General features: G+C 34.6%; 2 protein-coding genes across 3 annotated transcripts in view; one reads left to right on the forward strand and one right to left on the reverse strand.

Moving 5' to 3' along the window:
- The window catches only part of LOC103139398 (protein diaphanous homolog 3), a 154,115-nt gene extending 138,776 nt beyond the window's left edge, over positions 1-15,339 (reverse strand). Inside the window, exons 1-7 of one of the 2 annotated variants that reach the window (XM_016672425.1) lie at positions 15,183-15,339; positions 14,767-14,944; positions 11,091-11,123; positions 10,502-10,608; positions 10,239-10,314; positions 8,748-8,852; positions 3,966-4,096 (exon numbers count right to left, since the gene is read on the reverse strand). In XM_016672425.1, coding sequence (XP_016527911.1) covers positions 3,966-4,096; positions 8,748-8,852; positions 10,239-10,314; positions 10,502-10,608; positions 11,091-11,123; positions 14,767-14,886 — 572 coding nt within the window. In that variant the 5' untranslated portion in view covers positions 14,887-14,944; positions 15,183-15,339. Of the gene's footprint in view, positions 1-3,965; positions 4,097-8,747; positions 8,853-10,238; positions 10,422-10,501; positions 10,609-11,090; positions 11,124-14,766 lie in introns of both variants that reach the window. The other variant, XM_007553989.2, reaches the window with a different exon arrangement.
- A 2,949-nt stretch (positions 15,340-18,288) lies between these two features.
- Positions 18,289-21,949, forward strand: part of tdrd3 (tudor domain containing 3) — a 21,858-nt gene continuing 18,197 nt past the window's right edge. Inside the window, exons 1-3 of the mRNA XM_007553992.2 lie at positions 18,289-18,507; positions 19,998-20,082; positions 21,494-21,559. Of these exons, the coding sequence (XP_007554054.1) occupies positions 18,470-18,507; positions 19,998-20,082; positions 21,494-21,559 (189 nt within the window). The 5' untranslated portion in view covers positions 18,289-18,469. The remainder of the gene's footprint in view (positions 18,508-19,997; positions 20,083-21,493; positions 21,560-21,949) is intronic.

A 21,949-nucleotide genomic window follows, 5' to 3' on the forward strand; every position in this document is an offset into this window, starting at 1 on the left:
ATTTATTTATTTATTTATTTATTTATTTTTTGAGCAGATGCTGAGACGATAATTCAGCCATTTGAATCAGCAGTGTTGGGTCGAAAATACATTGAGAACATGCAGGAACGTGATCCTAAAAGACTGGAGTTGGTGTACATTATACTAAAGTTCACAATAGTTTATACACATTTCATTTGGCAAATGCCAGTGTAACAGATGTGAAACCATGCAAGTAGATTATCTATTAGCGCAGAAAAAAATCCATCAACAGTCATTACAGTCTATCCAATATGGTTTTGCTAGTTATTTCCAACTAAGGACATCGACCAAACACGAACAGCAGCCAAACAGAGTCTTACAGAATCATCCACAGGTGACCAATTTAGGGATAAAACACAACTAAATCTGTGTGATGTCTTTCTGCCTGTTCATCCTTGAGCAATTAGATGTTTTTTTTGTTTGTTTTTTTGTTTTTTTATTTGTCATACAGCCTGTCTAAACAACTAAAGTATTTTATATTCAGTTTGCTAATCTAACATACTCTGCCAGCCCTTGGGTTTCATTAGATCCTAGCATCTGGCAGCCCTCCCACATCCCCAATGAGAAAACTTCAATTACATTCTCTCCCTGAAAGTCCTCGGTCTGGAGCCATATTGAGCACAGCTCATCACAGTGCCGTGAAAACACATTGCTGATTTACATTCAGTTGTTCACACAGCCGCTTAGCAGGACAAAGAGGAGACACAGAATTTATATGATCTCATTCCACATCGAGGATTGCTGTAGGTGCTTTAACACCAAGATAATTTTATAAGCAAACCTTCCCGAAGAGGTCTGATTTAGAACAGTGTTGTTCATTGCCGAATTACAAAAAAAATCTAATTCCTGTCCAAAGTCTTTCCCTTCATTCTTAGTCCAAACACAATAGCATATTTTTATGTTGCAACTATTTTGTTTTTGCAGCAAAAACTCAAAAACTGCGAACTATCTGGCTCAGTTAATTTTATAAGACCAAAAGTGCAGATCAGCATTGGATGTTTGGATCATTTTGGAGATTTTCTGGCTCCGTCATCCTGGTAGGAATCCCCAAGGGGAGACCAAGATCAGAATGGAGGACCTCATATGTTCCTTCTGGCCTGGAAACATTGTGGTATCTTCTTCTATGACCAGGAAACTGTTGCCAAGGAGAGGGATGTTTGGGTTTTCCCTTGGACCTCCTAATATTTTAATCACCATAAAAATTGTAAGCACTAGCTGAGACGCTGAAATGTTTTAATTTCCTACCTACATAATAATCAGAAAAACAAATAATTTTCACTCAAATATAAGGTTGTTTGGTAAAGTGCATAATATTGGAAATAAAATTAAGGCTGTCATCTCAAAGAGTCGACAAGCTTCCCTGAGAAGCAAATAGACATGAGCTGAAGAAAAGGCCTTATCTGTTTAACTTTATCGTTAAGTTGTGTCAGCTTCTTAAAGAATCCCTGGAGAATCCTTATAAGCGTTCCAAGAAGTCCGCGAAAGTTTTGTACTCCACAAAATAGAAATAAACTAACTTTTAATATGCAGTTTCAATGACAGCATAGGTCTTTAAAGTGAGATAAAGCAGGAGGCTAAAGTTAAAACAATGTTAAAAATCTAAAACAAAATAAGAAATATTTCCGCAGGATATGTAACAAATGTTGAAGTGAAAAGTTCTTTTGAAAAATGCCTTCTGCATAGGAAGCATGACTCATTATTTGTAGTTCATGGCAGTGCGAGGCAGAAACGGCATCCAAGGTTTTGTTTTTTGGTATGGGGTAAGTAAGAAACAAGAGTGTTTACCTTTGTGGAAGCTAAGCTAAAAATAAATGACTGTGGAGCCTTAAACATGAAGGTCAGTTATAATACAGTATCAAAAACCAATTTCCACTTTTTTGTCAGATCCATTTATCAAATCCATTTTATACAATTACATCATGTGGCCTTGCTGAACCTATAAGGTAAAGCTGTGGCCTCTTTTTATGAATAGGGACAGAGAACTGAAGATGCTGAAGTAATGCATAAAAGAGTCAGACAAGTGCCAGAATTATGAAATTAACTTTAGGTTGGTCTGCTCTACCAGAGAGATCCAGATGGGAAAATATATCCTCCTGCCTCCTCTTGCAGGCTACACACATTGCACTGAGGAAATGCTTGGGAGCCGTTTGCATCATTGCCAAGAAAGTGACACTGATCAGCATCCAAAAACTGTGGCAGACAAAAAGGTTTTACTTCCAAATCAATCCAGCAACTCAGGACTTTAATGGCGCTATTAGAAGGCGAGAGGTTGATGCCGTTTCTAGCCAAGCCAGATTTATGATCTAGTCCGTACTTTTGTCATTAGGCTTGAGTCTGACAGTATGATCAGTGGTCCCTTCATCAAACACCAGAGCTTACCGGCCACATTTGTCCTGACAGTCAATTTTACTGAAACTACTGCAACATAAAAAAGAAGGAAGACATTTCGAAATATCTATCCACTAAACTGAAAGACTCTAAACAAAGACTGGAAAGGCTTTAAAATAACTTTAAAAAAAAAACATTAAAATAACAGCAGGTTGCTGTGTTATTGTGTTACTTGACACAATTACAGCTTGGTATTTTTATATGTTGGTTCTACTGAAGAATATTGTTTGAGTTAAGCAGCACGCTCTCTACACATGGTTTCATACCAAGTGTTGAGCCCAGCATTACTCATGACAATCTCAGATTTTGATTTAAAGTAATCTTATAATTTTACCAACATGTTTCTGCTGATAGGAAGAAATATTAAGGTTTTGGATTGGCCCAGTCTGCATGCCAACTTGTATCCGGCACAAAATCTGTGGAGGGACCCAAAGACTGAAGTGATGGCAAGCACAGCCTCAAGGACTTGGAGCTCATCTCAAAAGATAAATTGTTGAAAAGCCACTGGAAACAAGCAATAAGCCTGTCAGTAATGATAAGTGTTTATTTGCTGAAATGCCAATAAAGGCTCTTCACACTGATTATTGAAAATAGTGTAAAATACTTTTACACTATTTAAATAGTTTGTTGAAATGTAAATGAAAACTAAGAAAGATTGTATTTTACTATAAAGGTTTTACATTTTGTAATCTCTTTTGTAATCTCTAAGCTAATTTGGGCCCAATTGTTTCAGTTTGCCAAGACCATAGGAACAAGTTAGAAACACTAACTGCAAACTAAAAAACAACATTGTTGGAAACATTTCAGAAATTAGTGCAATTTCATTATGTAATCTGATCTTTTTAACACTGAATAGATTTTTAAACCATTAAACTAAACTGCTAACCATTTAGTTCATCTAAATCATTCATGTGCAAACTCAGGATTGCCAAACTAAATATATAAAAGTAACTTTACACAAGCAGCCAGCTCCTTTGAATGCTACTTCACTTTTGATTAAGGAAAATGAGACATTTTGTGTCAAAGAATATAACCTTTTAATGCCTAATATGCCGCATTAGAAAGCAGGCACTCATATTGTAGCCGCTTTAACAAAGAGAGAGAGAGAGAAAAAAACAAAACAAAAAAAAAAAAAACAGCTCATATACATTAAACTAAGATAAGTTTTTTAAATAATACAGTTCAACTACGCATGTTATAATTAAGAATATGATTGCAGTGTTAAAAGTTAATGTGAAATGCCAGAAAGGAAAGAGGAAAGATCCACGAGCCTCGATTACAGCAAAAAGCATAGTGACCAACTCTCTCATTAACACAGTTCAAGTCCCTTATTCAAGTTTATTAAGATCTGTTGGAACTGAAAGACCTTAAAGCAGTTCAAAGAGTTCCAGTTTAAACATTTGAATAAATTTAAACAAAGTACTAAAATGTAAGGGCAAAATCTGAATTAAAGCACATTTTAAAATGTATAATTACAAAACAGGCAACATACATAGTGACTAAACTAAGGAGGGAACTTTAGTAACCATTATCAGACCTTAATATCTTATCTGTACCTCACAGGGTTGCTCGTCAGGGACACTCGCAATGAGTCTAGACAGGCAAACAGACGTTCGTCCATCACCCCTGACTTCAGCTCACTGAGGAATTCCTGCGGAGATATCTGATGGCTTTTCTTCAGGCTACCCTGAAAAAATTGAAGAAAAAGAAAAAAAAATCCCTTATATTTCTAGTCAAATTTCAAGTAAAACACAATAAAACCAAATATGACATTTAGTTAACATTAATTGGTCCTTGTATGGGTATGGGCAGCCAATGGGCAGACCTGGTGGGTAAGAATTTGGCACCACAGTTCAACCCAGGACAACGGAGTGAGATTCTTTACCACCCGATGGCAACAGCAGTATGCACAAAACGTATGGCACATGGCAACAGACGGGGGAACACGATGGGACTTGTTCTACACATTTCCCATATCCTGTTATCTCCTGCACTTTTTTTTCAGCCATTACAACAGTTTGATTAGTCGTTAAAACGTGGTAATTAGTCTGAGCGTCTTTAAATGCACAATGAGTGTACCAACGCCGGAGTGGCTCAACGAGTGGAGACGAGCTTTAGAATAGTTCACGGTGTGCAGACCAGCCAGACCCAGCAACAGGTAGAAACTTTGCACAGTTTATTTCCAAACAAACCGAGCAAACTGAGGAATGCTGTTGGATGCAGATAATGTTAGCTAAATGACGAATGGTTAATCTACGCTGATATTTCACATTAAGCTTTTTAGCAAGAATACTACTCTTGTTGTACCCTACGCTCAGAGATAGGTAGGAACTAGCTACGTTCACTCAGTAAAATTTTCTTGAATATTATTATTATGAACCATTGTCAATCTTGAATGAATTTTTGAGCACTCTATCCGACACAAGAAACATCAACGAAGAAAGAACAAACATATTTTAATCAAAAATGTATGAGACACAGAAACACAACGCTTTGTTTTTCTAATGTTATTGTCTGTCTGCTCCGCATGTTGTGCCATTTGGAGATCAATAATTTGCATGGTACCAAAACAGACCATAGCTGGAATGTTCACTGAAAAAGAATGCAGCATTCTGTTCTTCTTACAGTTCCTTTTTCACACGTCATTGTCTGATTTTGAATTTAAAGATTGTAAATAGGGGTGCATTGATTGCCGTTTTCTTACCAATTGCAAATAATTACCATTCTTTAAAAAGCCTGACACGCTGATTTTGATTTTAGCCAATGATTTTTTTTTTTTTTTTATTTTTTTTTTACTGAAATGTTACTAAATATAGCAAGAAAGTTGCTGAGTTGGCAACTTGTTAACTGCAGGTGACAAGTTGCAGTGACTCTTGTTAACTGCAAACATGACCTGGTGGGCCGGTCTATCAGTCAAACATCTCTCATCAGAGAGCAGAAGACAGTGGTTGATTTTAGACTTTTACTGAGGTAGATAAGATCAGAGGATAAGATCGGCTCTAAGACATGCACCCAGACTTGGAAATATTAGTTTCTTAAATATCTGCAACATTATGAGCTAATGTTTATGTGAATCTGAGAATAATTAGTCAGGACTTTCTGGTGACTCATGGGGATGTTACCGTTTAGGTCATTAGCCAATTGTTTATTTTGTATTAATAAACAACATGGTTATTCTTTCATTTGAAAGGTTACACAAAGTTTTGTTAATGTATTTTTACTAAATAAAAAGCCAGTTTACTGCCTCCCACTTAAAAAAAAAATAAAGGAATATTCCTCTAGAGTCGAATGTGGATAAGGCATAATTGATTTATCAACGTTGATCAAACAAGATTGGTGATAAAAGACATCATGTATGTAAAACTTCAGAAAGCTGCATTTGCTACCCTACTTATGTGATTTTCAAACCTGTATTTAAATATTTATTTTTAAGTTTCTATACAAGAATAGCAATAAAAGTCCTCAGTAAAGATATAAATGCCAAGTCATTTATAATGATTTTTGCAATCAGCAGAGAAAATAAAAGCTTAAACATGACTTTGATCAACAGACAACACTTCTTATAGGTTATACGGTTCTGCATAAGCTTCTCCCCCCTCTAAAGCAACCATAAATCATTCAAGTTTGACTTTTTTTAAATGTCAAAACATGCCTTTGAAGAAAGCAAAAAGAAGAGACAAAAGAATATATATCAAGAAACAAGAGCTTGCTATAATTTTTGAAATAAGGAAGCAACTTCAAAAGTTCTCAAAATATCATGCGGTTCACTTGGATATCTGCTTGGCATCACTTCACAGGGGCATCCTCTGACCTGCCCTGCTGTGGGAGCATAAGGGAACTTCCACTGCAAATAAGACATTCCTCAGTGTGTTTTGACTGTGTGGAGAATGCTTGGGGCCCAGTAGATAGAATCAAGAAGATCAACACATCTGCATTAACCACCAAAGACAGAAGGTCTTTAAGATGAACTTGTGCTCATGTGCACTCACACGTAACAGTGCACAAATAAGTACTTTAAAATGTAAATGTACATTTAGTTTTCATTAAAAACACGAAGCAATAGACAATATATACCCCACAAATGTCTTAAAACCATAAGATTATTGAAGACCACGTTTTCATTGGCCTCAGGCAGAAATTCCACCAGGGCTAAGGTTTTAGTGAGTGCATCAGTGGCCTTTTAATGCTCTTTTAATTTATTTTTTAAAAAGAGCAAGCAGGAAGATTTGACAATTTCACATGTGCAACAGTGTGTTTTTTTCCTCCACTGGAGACTGTGGGCTTTCTTCATGATGCCCGTACAATAACGTCATTATTAAGAGGTTTTCTGACATTGATCATAAAATAAACCTTGTAGGATTTCATTTGAGTTTGTTTTTTTTGCCGTTATCCTTGAGGTTTTTCTTACAAAATAAATGTTTTACTTTGAGAGAAGCAGACCTCGTCAGTAACTAGATTTTTTTCAGCTTTCTACACAAAGATAAACATATTTTCAAGTTCATAAAATAAAACATCTGCCATAATCCCAAATATATCTGAAAAGAGAAATGCGCATAGTTTTTGCATAGTAAAGACTATGCAACAGATTGTGTTGACGTACATTTGCAAGGTAGATGAAAATTGACTTTGATGGATATGCAAAAGTTTTAGTGGTAAGGCAATTTGCAAAATATTAATTTCCCTTAATTACCTCTTCGAGAAGTGAAAATAAAATCTTTTAGGCATGCATTTTTTGCAAACTTGCATATGTCTTCCCTCTTGAATTGAAAGTTTGTTTACTTCACAGAATAAAAACTATGCCCTTAAATAAGGGCAAACATTTTGCTGTACATGTTTTGTTACTAGCACCGTATTAAATGGTAATACAGTATCCCTGAAATATTTTAGAAACAAGTAATTGCTGTACTTATTTGTGATAGGTATTGCAACAACATCATGAACATTAACCTTAAACCGGTTAATATACTGTACCCAAAAAGAAAATTAGTGAAGTGAGATATTTTTAGATACGGTATAATCAAAATCTATGTTTGTCTTCATACTGGTTTGTTTTTAAAGGTTTTTTTTGGGGGGGGATTCACAAAGGCTAAATGAGAATATACCCTACAATCTACACTAAGTTATGCCAGTTGAGATGTTTTTACTGGGATGGAAAATAAGATTTATGCATTTCAAAGTAGCAACATTTCTACTTTCTACTCTTTCCAAAAGATTTTTCTGTGCTTCAGGAAAATATTTTGTACTTCACTTCCCTGAAGCACAACACGAAGCAAGGGCTGGTCTGCTGGTCTCTAAATAAACACCCCATGAAGTTGAATCTACAGAGTAATTACGTTTTTTTTGCATAAGAATTTGAAAATAAGAACAGCAAAGTCTGACTTGAATTTCAAAGATCTCTGAGAGACAAAACTAAAGGGATCTCTGAAGATTCTTGGTGTTTCAAAGACAAAACTGAGTGAAACATAATTTCCTGCACAGCAAGGGCACTCAGAAAAAAAAGATCAAACTAGGGGTCGTTGAGAGGTACAGTGGTTATTTCAAGTCAACCACTGCAATACACACAGTCCAAGGTCAACAATTATTTTGAGTAACAGCTCACATGGAAAGTGTTTCTCAAGAGGGCCATCTACCAAATTCATACAACAGTGGAAGGTTATTTGACTTTTTTCCTTTGTTGCCTTACAGGATGAAACTAAAATGAATGCATTTTAAGATTTTATATAAAAGCTAGAAAAAAAATAGGATAAATTCAATGAATTCATGAAAAATAATCTAGAATTTGATTTATGTTCATTAGGTAGAATGGTAAAAAGATCTCATTGCATGTAAAAATTTTCACAGCACTACTAATTAGCCAAACATTAAACCTGGCATATATATTGTTACTGGAGTCAGCATGCAGCCCATAATGCATTTGAATAAGTAGCATTGAAGATGAGGTGCACAATCATAAGATTAAAGATCATCAAAGCTATTACTTTGCACCCACAAAGCGACACCACATAATACACTTTTTTCAAGCAGCAATTATCCTGCTCCAACAGGTGTTAACAACTGCTAAAAAAAAGCTACACCATACAGCCATCACCAATTTCTGATTTTCTTTGAAGTCTGACCCAAAATTGGCAATTTTTTACCAACTTCAACATTTTTTTTACCAAGAGATGCAACATAGGAAAAAACCTGGCCATTAGCGTTCACAGACAAATAAAGGAAAAATGTCCGTTTCTGATTTCTTTCTAATTTAATTGTATACCTCAAACATAAAAAAAAAATGACATGACAAACTAGATGGAAAAACTATATTTGGTGGTAAAATTGTAAGCCAAAAAACTCACTGCTTTGGAGGCTGCAAAAATATACTGGAGGACCATTTCTCGCTTTGTGTTGAGGTCTTTTTCCCTCAAAGGAGTCTTTTTGTCCTCATTCAAGTTCATGTCCTCCTGAAAAAAAGGGTGAGAGATGTTTGTTCAAAGACAAATACAACCCAACACAAACAAAATGACAATTTTGTTGTTAAAACCACATGAACCATAAGTTGTCACATTATCCATATGGGAAGCTGTCTTTTAACACAATAAACAGTTTGTCATTTGAAAAGAAGCTATGGAGTTAGGCAAATAGAAACAACAGCATCAAGTTTCCTTTTGGTTATATGCATGTAGTTTGTTTATAAATATGTGATTTCTCTGTTCTGCCAGGGCGCCTTCTGCCTATAAATAAATACAGATGCTTTGTGATCTGAAGCAAGTTGGGATGATGTCAGCCATTACAGGTGTTTGAATGGGTGCTCACCAGTTTGACTCTTAATGGCAATGCTTGGTCCTAATTAGAGTAACTAACATGGTCTAAACAATCCTTCCTGCCAATTACAGATATTATTGAAAATATTAATCATAAGCTCTAATTGGGTTTCACATCATTTTCCTGCTTCACCCAGCTTCTCTAATTGACAACATCTTGACTAACCGGAAGAGACGATGTGGATTCTAAAGCTACTTTTAATCACACTTAATAGCATGTGCACTGTTTTGCTTCATTTATTTTCATATTTTGAAAAGCTACTGTAATGCAAGGTAGATATCTCATGATGACCTTTAACATACATGTTTTATTAGAAAATATATTCAGGATTGTACAATGCAAAGTATGTACATTCTGTGCACTGAAAGGAAAATGCCATCAACTTTATTTCTTTTTTATTCCTGTATCTCATTTACTGTTTTTTAATAAAAAAAAAAAAAAGAAACAATAAGTTGCTTTTTTTGAAGAGATTCAGTGGTGCAGATGCAACCCATTAAATCAGCTGTCATTGCACCAAAGTGGACTTTTACAAAAAGAGCAAAAACAAAACAAAAAAGAAAGAACACAGTGGATACAGTCTAACTTTTGATTAACCAATTAAAACAATCAAAATGTTCAAATTTTTAATACACATACTGCACTTTGTTTTAGCGAGTGACTCAACTGATTGCATCTGAGCAGGGCTAGCAGATAGGGTTAGCAGGGCTCACAGAATTAAAGGGAAAAACAACTGCACAGATATGTCAATGTGGCAGGAGTAAAACCAAGCTAAGTTGTCCGTTTTCTTACAATATAAAGCACTACAGAGTTTTAAACCTTGTAGATGTTTAGTTTTTTTCTGAAAATTAAGACTTCACCTTATCAACTACATTTCGGATAGAGCAATTATTTAATTTATTTTTTTTATATATATACATCTTTATAATTTAGCAACTGGCTTTATTTGAATTATATTAAGTGTTGTCACAAAATGCCTTAAATTAAAAAAGAGAATTAAGGCAAGTTAGCATAATGATAAGACATACCATCATCTTCTCAAACAGAGCCAAGATCTCTTTTTCCGAGGTGATCTTTGAAGAGAACTCCTCAAAATGATGGAGGGTTGATGCTGAAGCAGTGGACCAGTCATTGGGGTTATGTTTCGAGAGCGTTAGGGGTAGACGCTCCTTTTTGCTGCCAGGAATTCGAATACTTGCAAATCTGTCCAGCTGTCGGGGAGGGGGGGAAAAAAAAAAAAAAGGAAAAAAAAAAAAAAAGTCAGTTTTAATCCTCTTCACTCAATGGCAGGGTTGATGCTGAAGCAGTGGACCAGTCATTGGGGTTATGTTTCGAGAGCGTTAGGGGTAGACGCTCCTTTTTGCTGCCAGGAATTCGAATACTTGCAAATCTGTCCAGCTGTTGGAAAAAAAAAAAAAGAGAAATAACTTCTTCAGGTACAAGAATGTTCTGGATCCATTTGAGATGGGCTTCAGCTCACCTCAGTGTTAATGTGTGAAAAGAAAGAATATATTAATCCAAAGACAAAGTAAACAAACCATGAGAGATTATAAACGCATCTAAGAAATGATTACATAGAGAAGACAAAATTTGAACAATAGGCAAACAGCACTAATTTGTGCATAAATTGTATGAAGACAAGCAGACTCTGCTTGACAAATACAGTGAAAAGCATTTTCTACTCCTTAATGAAAAGCTGACAAGGAAATTATTTGTTAGTGAGAAAAGCAGCTGTCTCCTTCCAGATGTCAGTAAATCTAAACTATCACAAGAAAAACTAAATCCCACTTCACATCAGTGGATTAGTTAGTCTTAAAAAGGATAATGTCAAATTGTTCACAGTCTGATAATAGAATATGTACTAGTTTCTCATATCTTACCACATCGTCTGTGAGGTTTCTAAAGGCCAAGTTCTATAATGGGGAGCAAAACAAAGAAAGAATTCAGGACACAAATCAACTTCATCCTCTGGAAGGCAAATATTCCCAACCATGTCCAAGGCCGCTCTTCTAAACAGCAGGACACAATCCGACTCACAATAACTCAAAAAAAAAATAAAATAAAAAATGCTGCAATGTCTCAAATTGGGGATAAGAATCTCTCTTCAGCTTGCGATTTTTATGCCACACTGCAGCCTTTATCTGACATTTAATAAATAATAAAACCAGAGACTAATCCCATAATGTGTGTTCACTCCATTTTGTACTGAGAATGAAAAAAATAAAATTAAATCCTTGAAATGTGTTATGTAAGCGACTGTGTGGCACAGAAGAGCGAAGCCGCGAGACAGATAAAGCAGATAAGACAAATTGACGACCAACTAGTTTGGTATTGCTAGTGGAAAATGATAAATGCTAATCCACACCTGGAGACAGACAAATAAAAAATCTAAAACTTTTGAAAGTGAAGACTGAAAAGTTTGTTGTCTCAAACAACCTGACTGTTGCCAGGTCTTAAGGAGATTAATTCTGGCCTGAGCATTGAGCCTATTGCAAATAAAGTGTAGCCTACATTAGGTGTTGTGGAGACAATATGAGAGACAGATGGCAAAACTGTTAACTACCAGAGGTGCACCAAATTCAGCTTTCTGGCCAATTACAGATCTTAAAATTTATTCTATCTCACTATTTTACCTGTGAAGCACTTTGGTCACTTCGTTGTGTGTAATAGTCCTCCACAAATAAAGATTGACTGAGCGATTGATTAAAAAAGCCCAACCTGCTGATTCCAATTTTGGCCGACAAAGATTTTATTACTGACACAGTCGGGAATTATGATATAAGGTCATAATACACATTCAATATTCCAATCTTATTTTCTTAAAAAAAATAATGAACAATAAGCTTGATGGGCAGGTTTGTCAGTCAGCCCTCTCTCAAAGCAGAGCAAAAGGGGACGAAGCTTATTTTCAGACCTTTGCAGAGTTAAATAAGATCGGTTTCACATGAAAGTACTGGCTAATCGCCAATCCAATAAAAATTAAGGAAATCGGAGTTGATCAATCAACGCACCCCTGTAAACTACGCCATATTCCCTGACAGTCAGTATTATCTGAAAGTACAATTGGTGCAAGTCAAAGTTTCCTCACAAAACAAAATATTCTATGGCTCCCAATTGTCTGCTATTATTGAACATCAGCAGAATCTCAGCCTAAAAGAAAAAAAAACCCAACAAGTTTGGTTGAAATACTATGGAGGCTTTAATTGTACAGTGGATAAGATTGTCATCTGTTCAGTTTAATGTATGTTCATCAGCTTCTTTCGTGCCAGTCAAGTAAATGTGTTTTCCTGCCCTAGTAAATTATATTTTATGTTTTATGTTGCTAATAATTTCATCCTCAGTGTTTCGCTGTTTTTATGGGATAACTTTTTATTGCATTTAGGCTTGTTAAATTTTTGTTGTACACTCTTAAGAGCAATTCTTGATTATTTATAAAGTGCTTTATATGGAAATTGACACCGACATTCATTTTTATGTGTTGCATTTTATGCTATTCTGAAGACATCTTGAAAGCTGCCCGTGCTCTGAAAAGTTATTCTAATAAAATAACAAAAAATATAAAATATTTTCAGTGAAATGCATTCAAAATCAACTCTAAATACTCTAATTAGGCTCAGAAATAAAATAGGAAAAGAGCATAAATATCCATATTTGTCACTACTATATGCTTTTTGAGTACTGAAAGTGTCGTAAAGGAGTCTAAAATGATCTAGACTAAGTTAAAGTTGATGCAGATTTGGTATAAAATCACTAATCCACTGATAAGGCTGAAACCTGCTCATATTACTGTAAAATTTCTCCCTAACATCTGTCTAGCCATTTAATTTAAAGATGAAATGGCAAAATAATTTTAAAAAATCTTTATTTTTTTTAAAGTAAATTTTTACCAGGTAAAAAATATGTTTTTGATATAAATTAGTTATCTTGTGATAACAACAAAATCAAATTATTGATGCTTGCAAACAGCAAATACTGGAAACTGAATGGGATTTTTCTTTTTTCTGAAACACTGAACTACTTTTCCACTGACTGTGCCAAGAGGTCATCAATAAATGCTGTTTTTGCTTAAAAAAGTTATGATTGTGTAATAACTAAAAGTAACTGGAATTATTTAGTTCTCATACATACTTTTTTTTGTCATATTGACTGGTCCAGAAACAAATTGACCAGTAAGGGGACTTTGATGAATTTCTAAATGTGTATGTTTTATTGTTAATGCAATAAATTCCACAATATATTGCAATACAATACAAGTTGCATATCACTTATTCCAAATTCAAAGTTCACTTCAATATAACTTGTACTGTAATAAAAATTAGATACAATCTTTTCATATCATCCTACTGACTACATATCTAACAGTGTTCAGTTTACTTTATTATGTATATTTCTTGAAATATAAACTCTTAACCACAAAGTTCACCTTATTGCTTTTGAGCAGCTTTAGCTGTTTTATTATTAGTTTCAGCATGATTTGATACACAAAAATGGACCCTGGGAAGATTTTATCAAACTTGTGTAATGTTTTATTTCTTGCTATTTTATTTCTTGCTATTCCTGATTTAAGCCATTTCCATAGATAAATGTCAGACTAAATAGAATAGAATAGAATAAACCACTACCAAAAAACTTAATGAATCGCTTTCTTTCTACAGCATGAAATTATATTTAAGGTCAGTCTGCCAACCTGACTTCGCAACCCCTCTTAGGTCCCCAGGAAACCCCAATCACAGAGGGTCAGTATGTTTCCTTTAGCTGACTAGACTGGAATGGACTAGACTCTCTGAATATGGTCATGACATTCACTTAAACTCACACAGTCAGAAAACTGGGATCAAAAAGAAATTAACAAAATTTGTGTGTGATAAACAACTTTCCTGTCTGCAAGGCAGTCATGTGTGTGCAACAATAAACAACCCCCCCACCCCACCTCCACCGCCTGCCAACAACTATGACGATTTGTCTAGACACCAACATCTCCCTAGCGAATGGAAGCAGACAGAGGCTTGATTGGTTTGTAGTAGCAGGTAACACATGGATTAGGGCTGGCTAAACCCCATGTGCTAATTTTAACTTTCAAGTCCTTACATGCAATAACAAAGTCAAAAAACGGCCAAGGTCACATTTAAAGTGGACAATTCAGGCAAATACAAAATTTTGCCATCTTAAATATGATAATTCACATGTGTGAGCCAGGAAAGGTCTATAAGGAGAGAACATTTATTGCAGGTGTCTTCTTCCTGACCTGTTGTTTTTGTGCATCTGGTTTTGTGTTCATTTTAAAATATATTTTTTTTACGTTAACCAAATAAAAAAAAAATATGTTCTTTACAAACATTTAAAACAAAGTCAAAACACACAAAATATATGCTATTAACACCCTTTGTTATTGTTTTTTTTTTTTCCGGTGATTTAGTTTTTTCCTGTCACTAACAAAACAAATCTGACGTTAGATTGAGAAAGGATCTCAGTTTGTCCGAGTCTGACTCATGTTTGCTTTATTTCTCACAGAGCTAGAACAAATTGAACCCTTCTATTTATTCATTTTATACTTACAAACTTTGGTTTGCGGTCTCCTTCATCAAACCCGGACGTGCTGTTGTGAGAACCTTTCTTCTTTTGATGCTTACTGTCTCGCCCTGTGGTGGACTCAAACCTTTGGCTGTGGCTTTCCATGTTAACGAAATTTCGTCTCCTTAAACTGATTGGAGTACTGCAGGAAATTACTGAATGTCTGTAACGTCAGGAATCACACAGGTGTTTCTAGCAAATTATGAGTTATTCAGCAAACGAGGCATATTTCTACCATTAAGTTAGTAAAACAGAGAACTCCAGTGGTTAACGTAGTAGCACCAAGTTCCAGCTATCAGCCTAGCTAAGGAAGAAGTAGGCTACATCCATTATGTTACACTGACTTAACTCAGTGCTAATCCAATTTAAGAACAGTCACGTAACGCTTAAGATTACAATACCAGGAAACAGTTGCAAAAAACACAATAGTGTGTTGCAGATCCTTTACATTTGCCTATTAAAAAGAAAATACAGAGTCATTACAAGCGAGGTTTGAGGCGCTTCCTGGAAAATATTACAGATTAGCGGCTGATAGTTTTTAATAGACCCGCGCTGTAAAACGTCAGTTCCGTATGTTCAACCTAACCAATAGAATAAGAGATTTTGCATTTGCGGCTTCTGATTGGTGTAGCTGAAAAGTTTTGGATTTCATTGGCCGCGGCGAACTGTCAATCTTTCTCTAGTAATTTTAGGGCAGTTATTCTGTCTCCCATAGGTGGCGCTTGGTTTAACCTGCTTTATGTTGTGTTTCCAAGGCACCAAGGCACCACATCAGTTTTTCTCTTAATGGATTTGAAAGTTAAATTAAATAAGATCTAAAATAAGTATCATTCTTGGGTAGGTTTTGATTGTTTCCAGTTTATTAATTAAAAAGGGACTACATATCTTTTTTCATTTTTTTTTAGATGTGGAAACTCATTTTCATCTTCTTGTACTGATAAAAATGTATCTAAGGTGATTAATAATAATGAAAACATTAATTAAGAAAAACATGAAAAAGAAGTCCAAATCACAACATAAAATATAACTGCTTCAAACTGTGTGTTTATTTATTTAATTTGCTTTTGTATTTCAAATATAAGTCTTCAAAGTCCAGTAATAACTCTGTGTACTTATGCTCCTATTAGATTTTTCATTCTGCAAAAAGGGAAAAAGCTCAAACAAAATTCTCACTCATGAATAAATGAAAGGTATTTGTCCAAGCACCAGCAAGATTTTCAGAAAATGAATTTAGCACATGAATTCTGAATATTAATGTCACCCCTTTGTACAAGGATCAGCTCTAAATCTAACTCAAATGAATGAAACCTTCAGCCATGACATCAGATTTGATGCTCCTTGGATTAAGCTTCTCAAAGCCTTGTTATCTTCAAAGATTTTAAATAACATGAAGGCCATCCAAAGGACTTCCAGCAATATGTTAACACTCTTCGTCTGGGCAAACCTGAGCCTTAATTTTCTTTGACACTGATCGAGCCATTCTAATTGGTTGCCACAGGGTGATATACAAAAACACTTTAAGAGTCAAAGAATCTGAATTTCAAAGTTTCTGGCATGGTAATGATACTGATTAAGGCTATTTGAGAAAACATTCCAAGTAGATTCCAAATCCATCTTTTAATTCACTTTATATATATTTTTAAATGAGGTGGGCTTTATTTAAATTATTTTTATATATATTTTGTGGTCAACATGATATAAAGTATTTTAAATATTTTTACTGTTTTCAAGAAACCAAAAAACAAACTACAACCCTACTCCCACAATGTAAGATGCGTTGTCATAATGGAAAACATTTAAAAAGTCTCACGTTGATATTGGAGAATCCTATGAAACAATGATAAATACTGCTTGGTTTGTGTGAAATTGTATTTTTTCCTTGAGTTTTAAAAACAATCTTCCAAAAGTAAGCATAAAGACCCTTGCCTAAAAATGGAAATGCTGTCGCCATAAGCTTTATTGCCATTGTGATAATATGTTGTCATGGGAGATTCAGAATGGTAAACAAGTTTCCATTTAGTGTGCATATACTGCCATCGTCTGTTTTTAGCTGTACATTACATAACCAGAGCATGCCACTCCGTACTCGTCTCACAGCTAATGAAAACTTTCAACATTTAATTTCTTTAAGCATAAATGTGCAGTCATTTTAAAAATGTATGATGCCCGCCATGGTGGTTATCTTAATTAATTTGAGTATGAATTCTGATTAATCACGTTTGTTAGTTTAATAGTGCCTTTTGAAAATATACAGCTTGATCCTTTGGATTAAGTTCCAGGTGTTTTCATTATGCCTGAATCGAGATCGTCTCTGACTGGACTGCAGGCAGTTTTTTCAATTGATTTTTTTTTTTTCCAAAACAGACATAAGATATACATAAATTAGAAAAAAAAAACTTTCTTCAAAAGATGGCATGACTCTAGTTGAACATTAGAATTAAAAATGTTAGACTGCCTGAAGCTAAACATATCTGTAATTTCTTCATGCCAAAGGGTGTTGATTTCATTTTGCCATTGGTGCTCAAATGCAGTGACCTTACAGAACTCTGAAATCCAGGGATCCAGTATTGTTTATCGATGCCTTTTGCAGACATTTCTATTCAGTAAATGTTTATGTTTTCCTTCTTTCTTCTTTTCTTTGTTTATATTGAAGCACTAGTCTGACTTTACCTTTACATATTTTGTGTCTTTGCTCTATTTTGCTGTGATTCTTGAGTCAGATGCAACCATTCTGATTTTCCAAGTGAGAATATAAAAAATCAGATCCATTTGTACAACCAGATGTGTTCATATAACATTTATCTATTACAAATTAGATTTTTTTTGTCTTTAATACCTGACAGGTTTGAGTAAAAGAAGGCAATAATACTCTAAATGACTTATACCCAAAACGAGGTATGCAAAACATAATTTTAAAAGTTCCAATGACTAATAAAGCAAAATATTTCTTTGAAAATATGAAATAGTTCACAGTTTTGTAAAGATAAAAGTTTGATTGCAGATCATGGTAACAGGTTAAAAAGAAAGGTCAGTTGTTATATTGGTTATGTATACATTGATTGATAACCATTCTGTAATGTAAATAGAATAGAATAGAATAGAATAGAATAGAATAGAATAGAATAGAATAGAATAGAATAGAAAGTAGAAATCACCTGGTAAAATCAGGTGTAGAAGCAGCAACGTGACAGTATGTATAAATCGACATCAAGACTTCTAGATTTATACAAAGACATAAACAAAAATACATAGACATAGACAAAAACAGAAGTAAGAAGAACTGCAGTTAGGGCAAAAGTACCGCATAAGAAACACTGTTATTAGATGATTTTGGGAATAAATATTTTTTTTGATGGAACTCCATCAATGTTCTCGTTTATTAATCATAATATCCATAATAGAAGAACGTGTTGTATAACTTATAAACCGTTGCATTTGTAAAAAAAAAAAAAAAAGAAAAAGGAAAAGAAGAAAAAGAGAAATCTCTTTTGTGATCCTCTCGACACTCCGTACTCGTACAACGCGTCTCAGTCCGTGACGTATTTACGACTGGGTCATTTAGTGCTCACATTAACGAGCTTTGTTTGAAAGAAAATATTATGTATCACAGTACCAGATAATTGTTTGTTACTTGGTCACTCATTAAAACCACTCTTGTCTTTATTAGACATCTGCAATTTGGACAAAAATGACCGATCTGACAGAATCTCTGGTCAAAGAAGGCTGGTAGGTAGCATGTTAGCTTATGTTGCTGCTAGCAGCAGTTATGCTGAGATGTCAGATAGGTTGCTGGATAAAATCAATAGTAAGCTGATTTCCAATCAGAGTGTTGTAAGAGTCCGACGTCAGCCAGACTTGCACACACAAACCCGAGAATATGGTGCTCGGGAGGATAAAGTTATGCTTTCAGTAACTTATTTTTTGTTGTCTGCTTCAGAATAGCAAATGACGCCTCTGCTAGCTAGCGCATACTTAGCATTAAAGACAAACAGATGCTTCTTCTCGTCGTCAGTGAACAATATTGTTGATACGACTATTGATATGAGAAGACAGTCCTCTAAATTAGATTCTTGAACTATATGTAAGTGTATAATATACAGCCATTAGCAGTGCTGTGTTTTGCACAGTCTGCAGAATCCACTTTGTGCTGCAGTTCCATACAACACGCCATCAGACATAAAGTGTCTTTTTTACGTTTACTGGGTAATAAAGTGTGTCAGTATTCACATGCTTCTGTATATTTGAACTAAGGCACTTTTGATGGAAAAAATTGGTTTTGAATAGATTACAATTCGCCTTAATCCCCTTAAATGCTAAGATTTTAAACATGATAAAACAGATAGCCTGCAACCCACATTTTAGCATTTTTAGTATGTTTTCAGACTTTTGGGTGGGTGAGTTTAAGAAAACACAGCATTGTGTTGTTTATCTCAGTAGGAAAATGTTTTCCTGTTGATTGTTTTTGATGCCCTTTCTGCAATTATTTAGCCATTGAGCGATTGCAAAAATCTAAACGATTGCCTCTTCATATTTTTTTTTACCTCATTTTCTGTGTAAAACACTTCACTCTATTTAAACAACAGCATTTAAGAAATCGCCCATTGAGAGCGATCAGAACAATGCTATCATTGCATTTCTGTCAGTACTTGTCTTTTTCCTGTTTGGCTTTCTAGTTTTTTTATCTGTTTGTTTCACCCTCTTATTTGCATTGCTCCATTCACTAATTTAAGTGCATGAAGAAAGAAAAATGTTTATGAGCATATTTAGTCCAGCAGTGCATGTTCAGGTCCTACTCTTAATATCTTATAAAATCTCTTTGAACGTCATTTAAAATGGAATTGAACAGTTTATTTTTATTATCTAATTCTTATTCGGTTTGGTCTAAATGGATTTTCCCTCTAGATGGACAGAAGTTTTTTTTTTTTTTTTTTTTTTTTTTTTTGTCTTATTATTCTGATCTACCCTTGACAAATAAAATTATGTGATTCAGTTGTTTGCTGCTTGAACAATGCATCATCAGGGTTTTTTTTTGTTAATAAGCTGGTACAGTTCTCTCAAACTGTTATGTAACATTTGTAAGAGTCAAGCAATTTATACCTTTTGAAAAAATATATATATATATATTTAATGTTTACAAATCCATGTTTGTTCCTGACTGAAACCGCATAAAACCCTTTTCACCTTCATCTTTTTTCTCCACAATGTGTATCATCCAGGTACCTCAGTGATGAAGGCATTGCAGAATTGAAAGGATCTGCAGAGAAAGTTACACCGAGTGACCTTATTCGCATTGCACTTGATGTGAGTTTTAATTTTCGAAGTTTTAAATTAGTATTTTTGCAATCCGACAGCTCTATTTTTTAGTTCCCAGGGAAATTGCAGATATTATCTAATAGTTTTTTTTTTTTTTTTTTTTACTGCTTTGGGTACTAGAAGTTCCAAAGGTCTGACTTACATTTAGAAAAGTAATAAAAAAAAAAAACAAAGCTGTGGGCACAATTTTAAATGGCATTTCAGTCCATATGGCATATGACTTCAATCTTAATGTCAATCTGGGACTTATTATTGGGGAAGAAAATTGCATTGGCTGTAGTTTCCCGGCATGTAGAGTAACACTTTCTCCTCCCCTCATTTCTCTTTCATCAACTTCTCAGTGTTCACCTTCCGTCAGTAAGTGGAAGTGAGATTAGCAATGTATATATAGTTTTTTTTAATGACATGTCAGTAATCTTCTCATTTTCATGATGCGTGTCAGCCGGTATTATTTCTCATTTCTATGTGTATCTTCATAAAGCACGTTGTATTTAGATGGCTCATTTACTTAAAAGTTACTTGAATGCATTAGAAAAATCATTAACATGCTCAGACTGGGGAGCGTTCCCCTCTATGTATTCAGAAGGACAAAAAGGCAGTTCATCTTACCTGTAGTTTCAGATGAGCACAGACTGTTCGCCTCCACTGCGAACGCTCTGACCTTTACGGTTCAGCCTGGAGTGCTGCCAAAAGATCTAAAGCAGCACTTGCACACATCGCCGCACAGCAGGTCCACCCAGCCTTTTTTACTTTAAGATAGAGATAGTAGACTCATGAAACATGTTCAAGTTCAAAGAAACTTAGAATAAAGCTAATATTCTTAATATAAAAGAGTAAGGTTATTGTTGGTTTTTAAATAAAAGTACGATGGAGGGGAACAAAAATTGGGGAATTAGAAAGGATCGCGTTTGAAGTAAAGCCCTTGGTTTTTTTTATTTCTATATCAGGGGAATACTTTAAAATGATCACAAAGCCAGCAAAAACCTGGAGTTTTATTGGCCATATTAACACATTTGTTGACCCCAGAGATGAAAAGACAAAATGTATTTTGCACCTAATACAACTTGAAAATGTATTTGCTTCTCATTTAACTCATTGGAGATTTGTCTTTAAATATAGACAAGCCTGATGAGAGACTTAGTGTGGTGTGACTGGTTAAATATTTGAAAATGTTATCAGCAATCTTCTCTAAACCATATTATTTGTGGCCACATTAATGCTTTGGTGTTCTGCTGTGCAACTAGATGGATGAAATCGGTGTGCTGTTGATAGATGTTCATCAAAATGTGAATTGTAATTATTTTCAGCAGCATCTCATAATGTCATTTTTATTTCTTGTCATTTATGACTGCTGTGATATGTGTTGTTTCTTTCTAATGATGTAGTGTGTTCTTTACAGAGTGATCTTAGGCCTATTGGGAAAAAGGTTCTTCCATCTGATATAAATGGTGGAAGAACTGAAAAGGTAAGCGATATTCATGTCTATAAAGTGGCTTTAAAAAGGTTTTGCGACCTTAGAAAACTCTTTTGTTTAAATTTCTTCTTGTCACAAATAAATGTTTCATGTTGTCAAACAAATGTCAGTATGGGACAAATGAAACAGGACTATAAGCAAATTGCATTTTTAAATGATGAGTTCACTTGTAATTGGAAAAAAGCCTATTCTCACCCTACGTGGAAAAACTAACCATCCCCATCGTTAAATTATCAATTAATCGTGATTCACCACAGTTTTTTGGAAGGTTGTGTTCAGTTTCACCACCACACCCAGGCCTGATTACTGTAGACCAATTAATCTTTTCAATAGAACCTGCCTGACAACACAAGGTTGGGTCAAAGATCTTTTTCAGACACG

Source organism: Poecilia formosa, unplaced genomic scaffold (genome assembly GCF_000485575.1).
Source record: "Poecilia formosa unplaced genomic scaffold, Poecilia_formosa-5.1.2 Scaffold60, whole genome shotgun sequence".
NCBI classification, from domain to species: Eukaryota; Metazoa; Chordata; class Actinopteri; order Cyprinodontiformes; family Poeciliidae; genus Poecilia; species Poecilia formosa.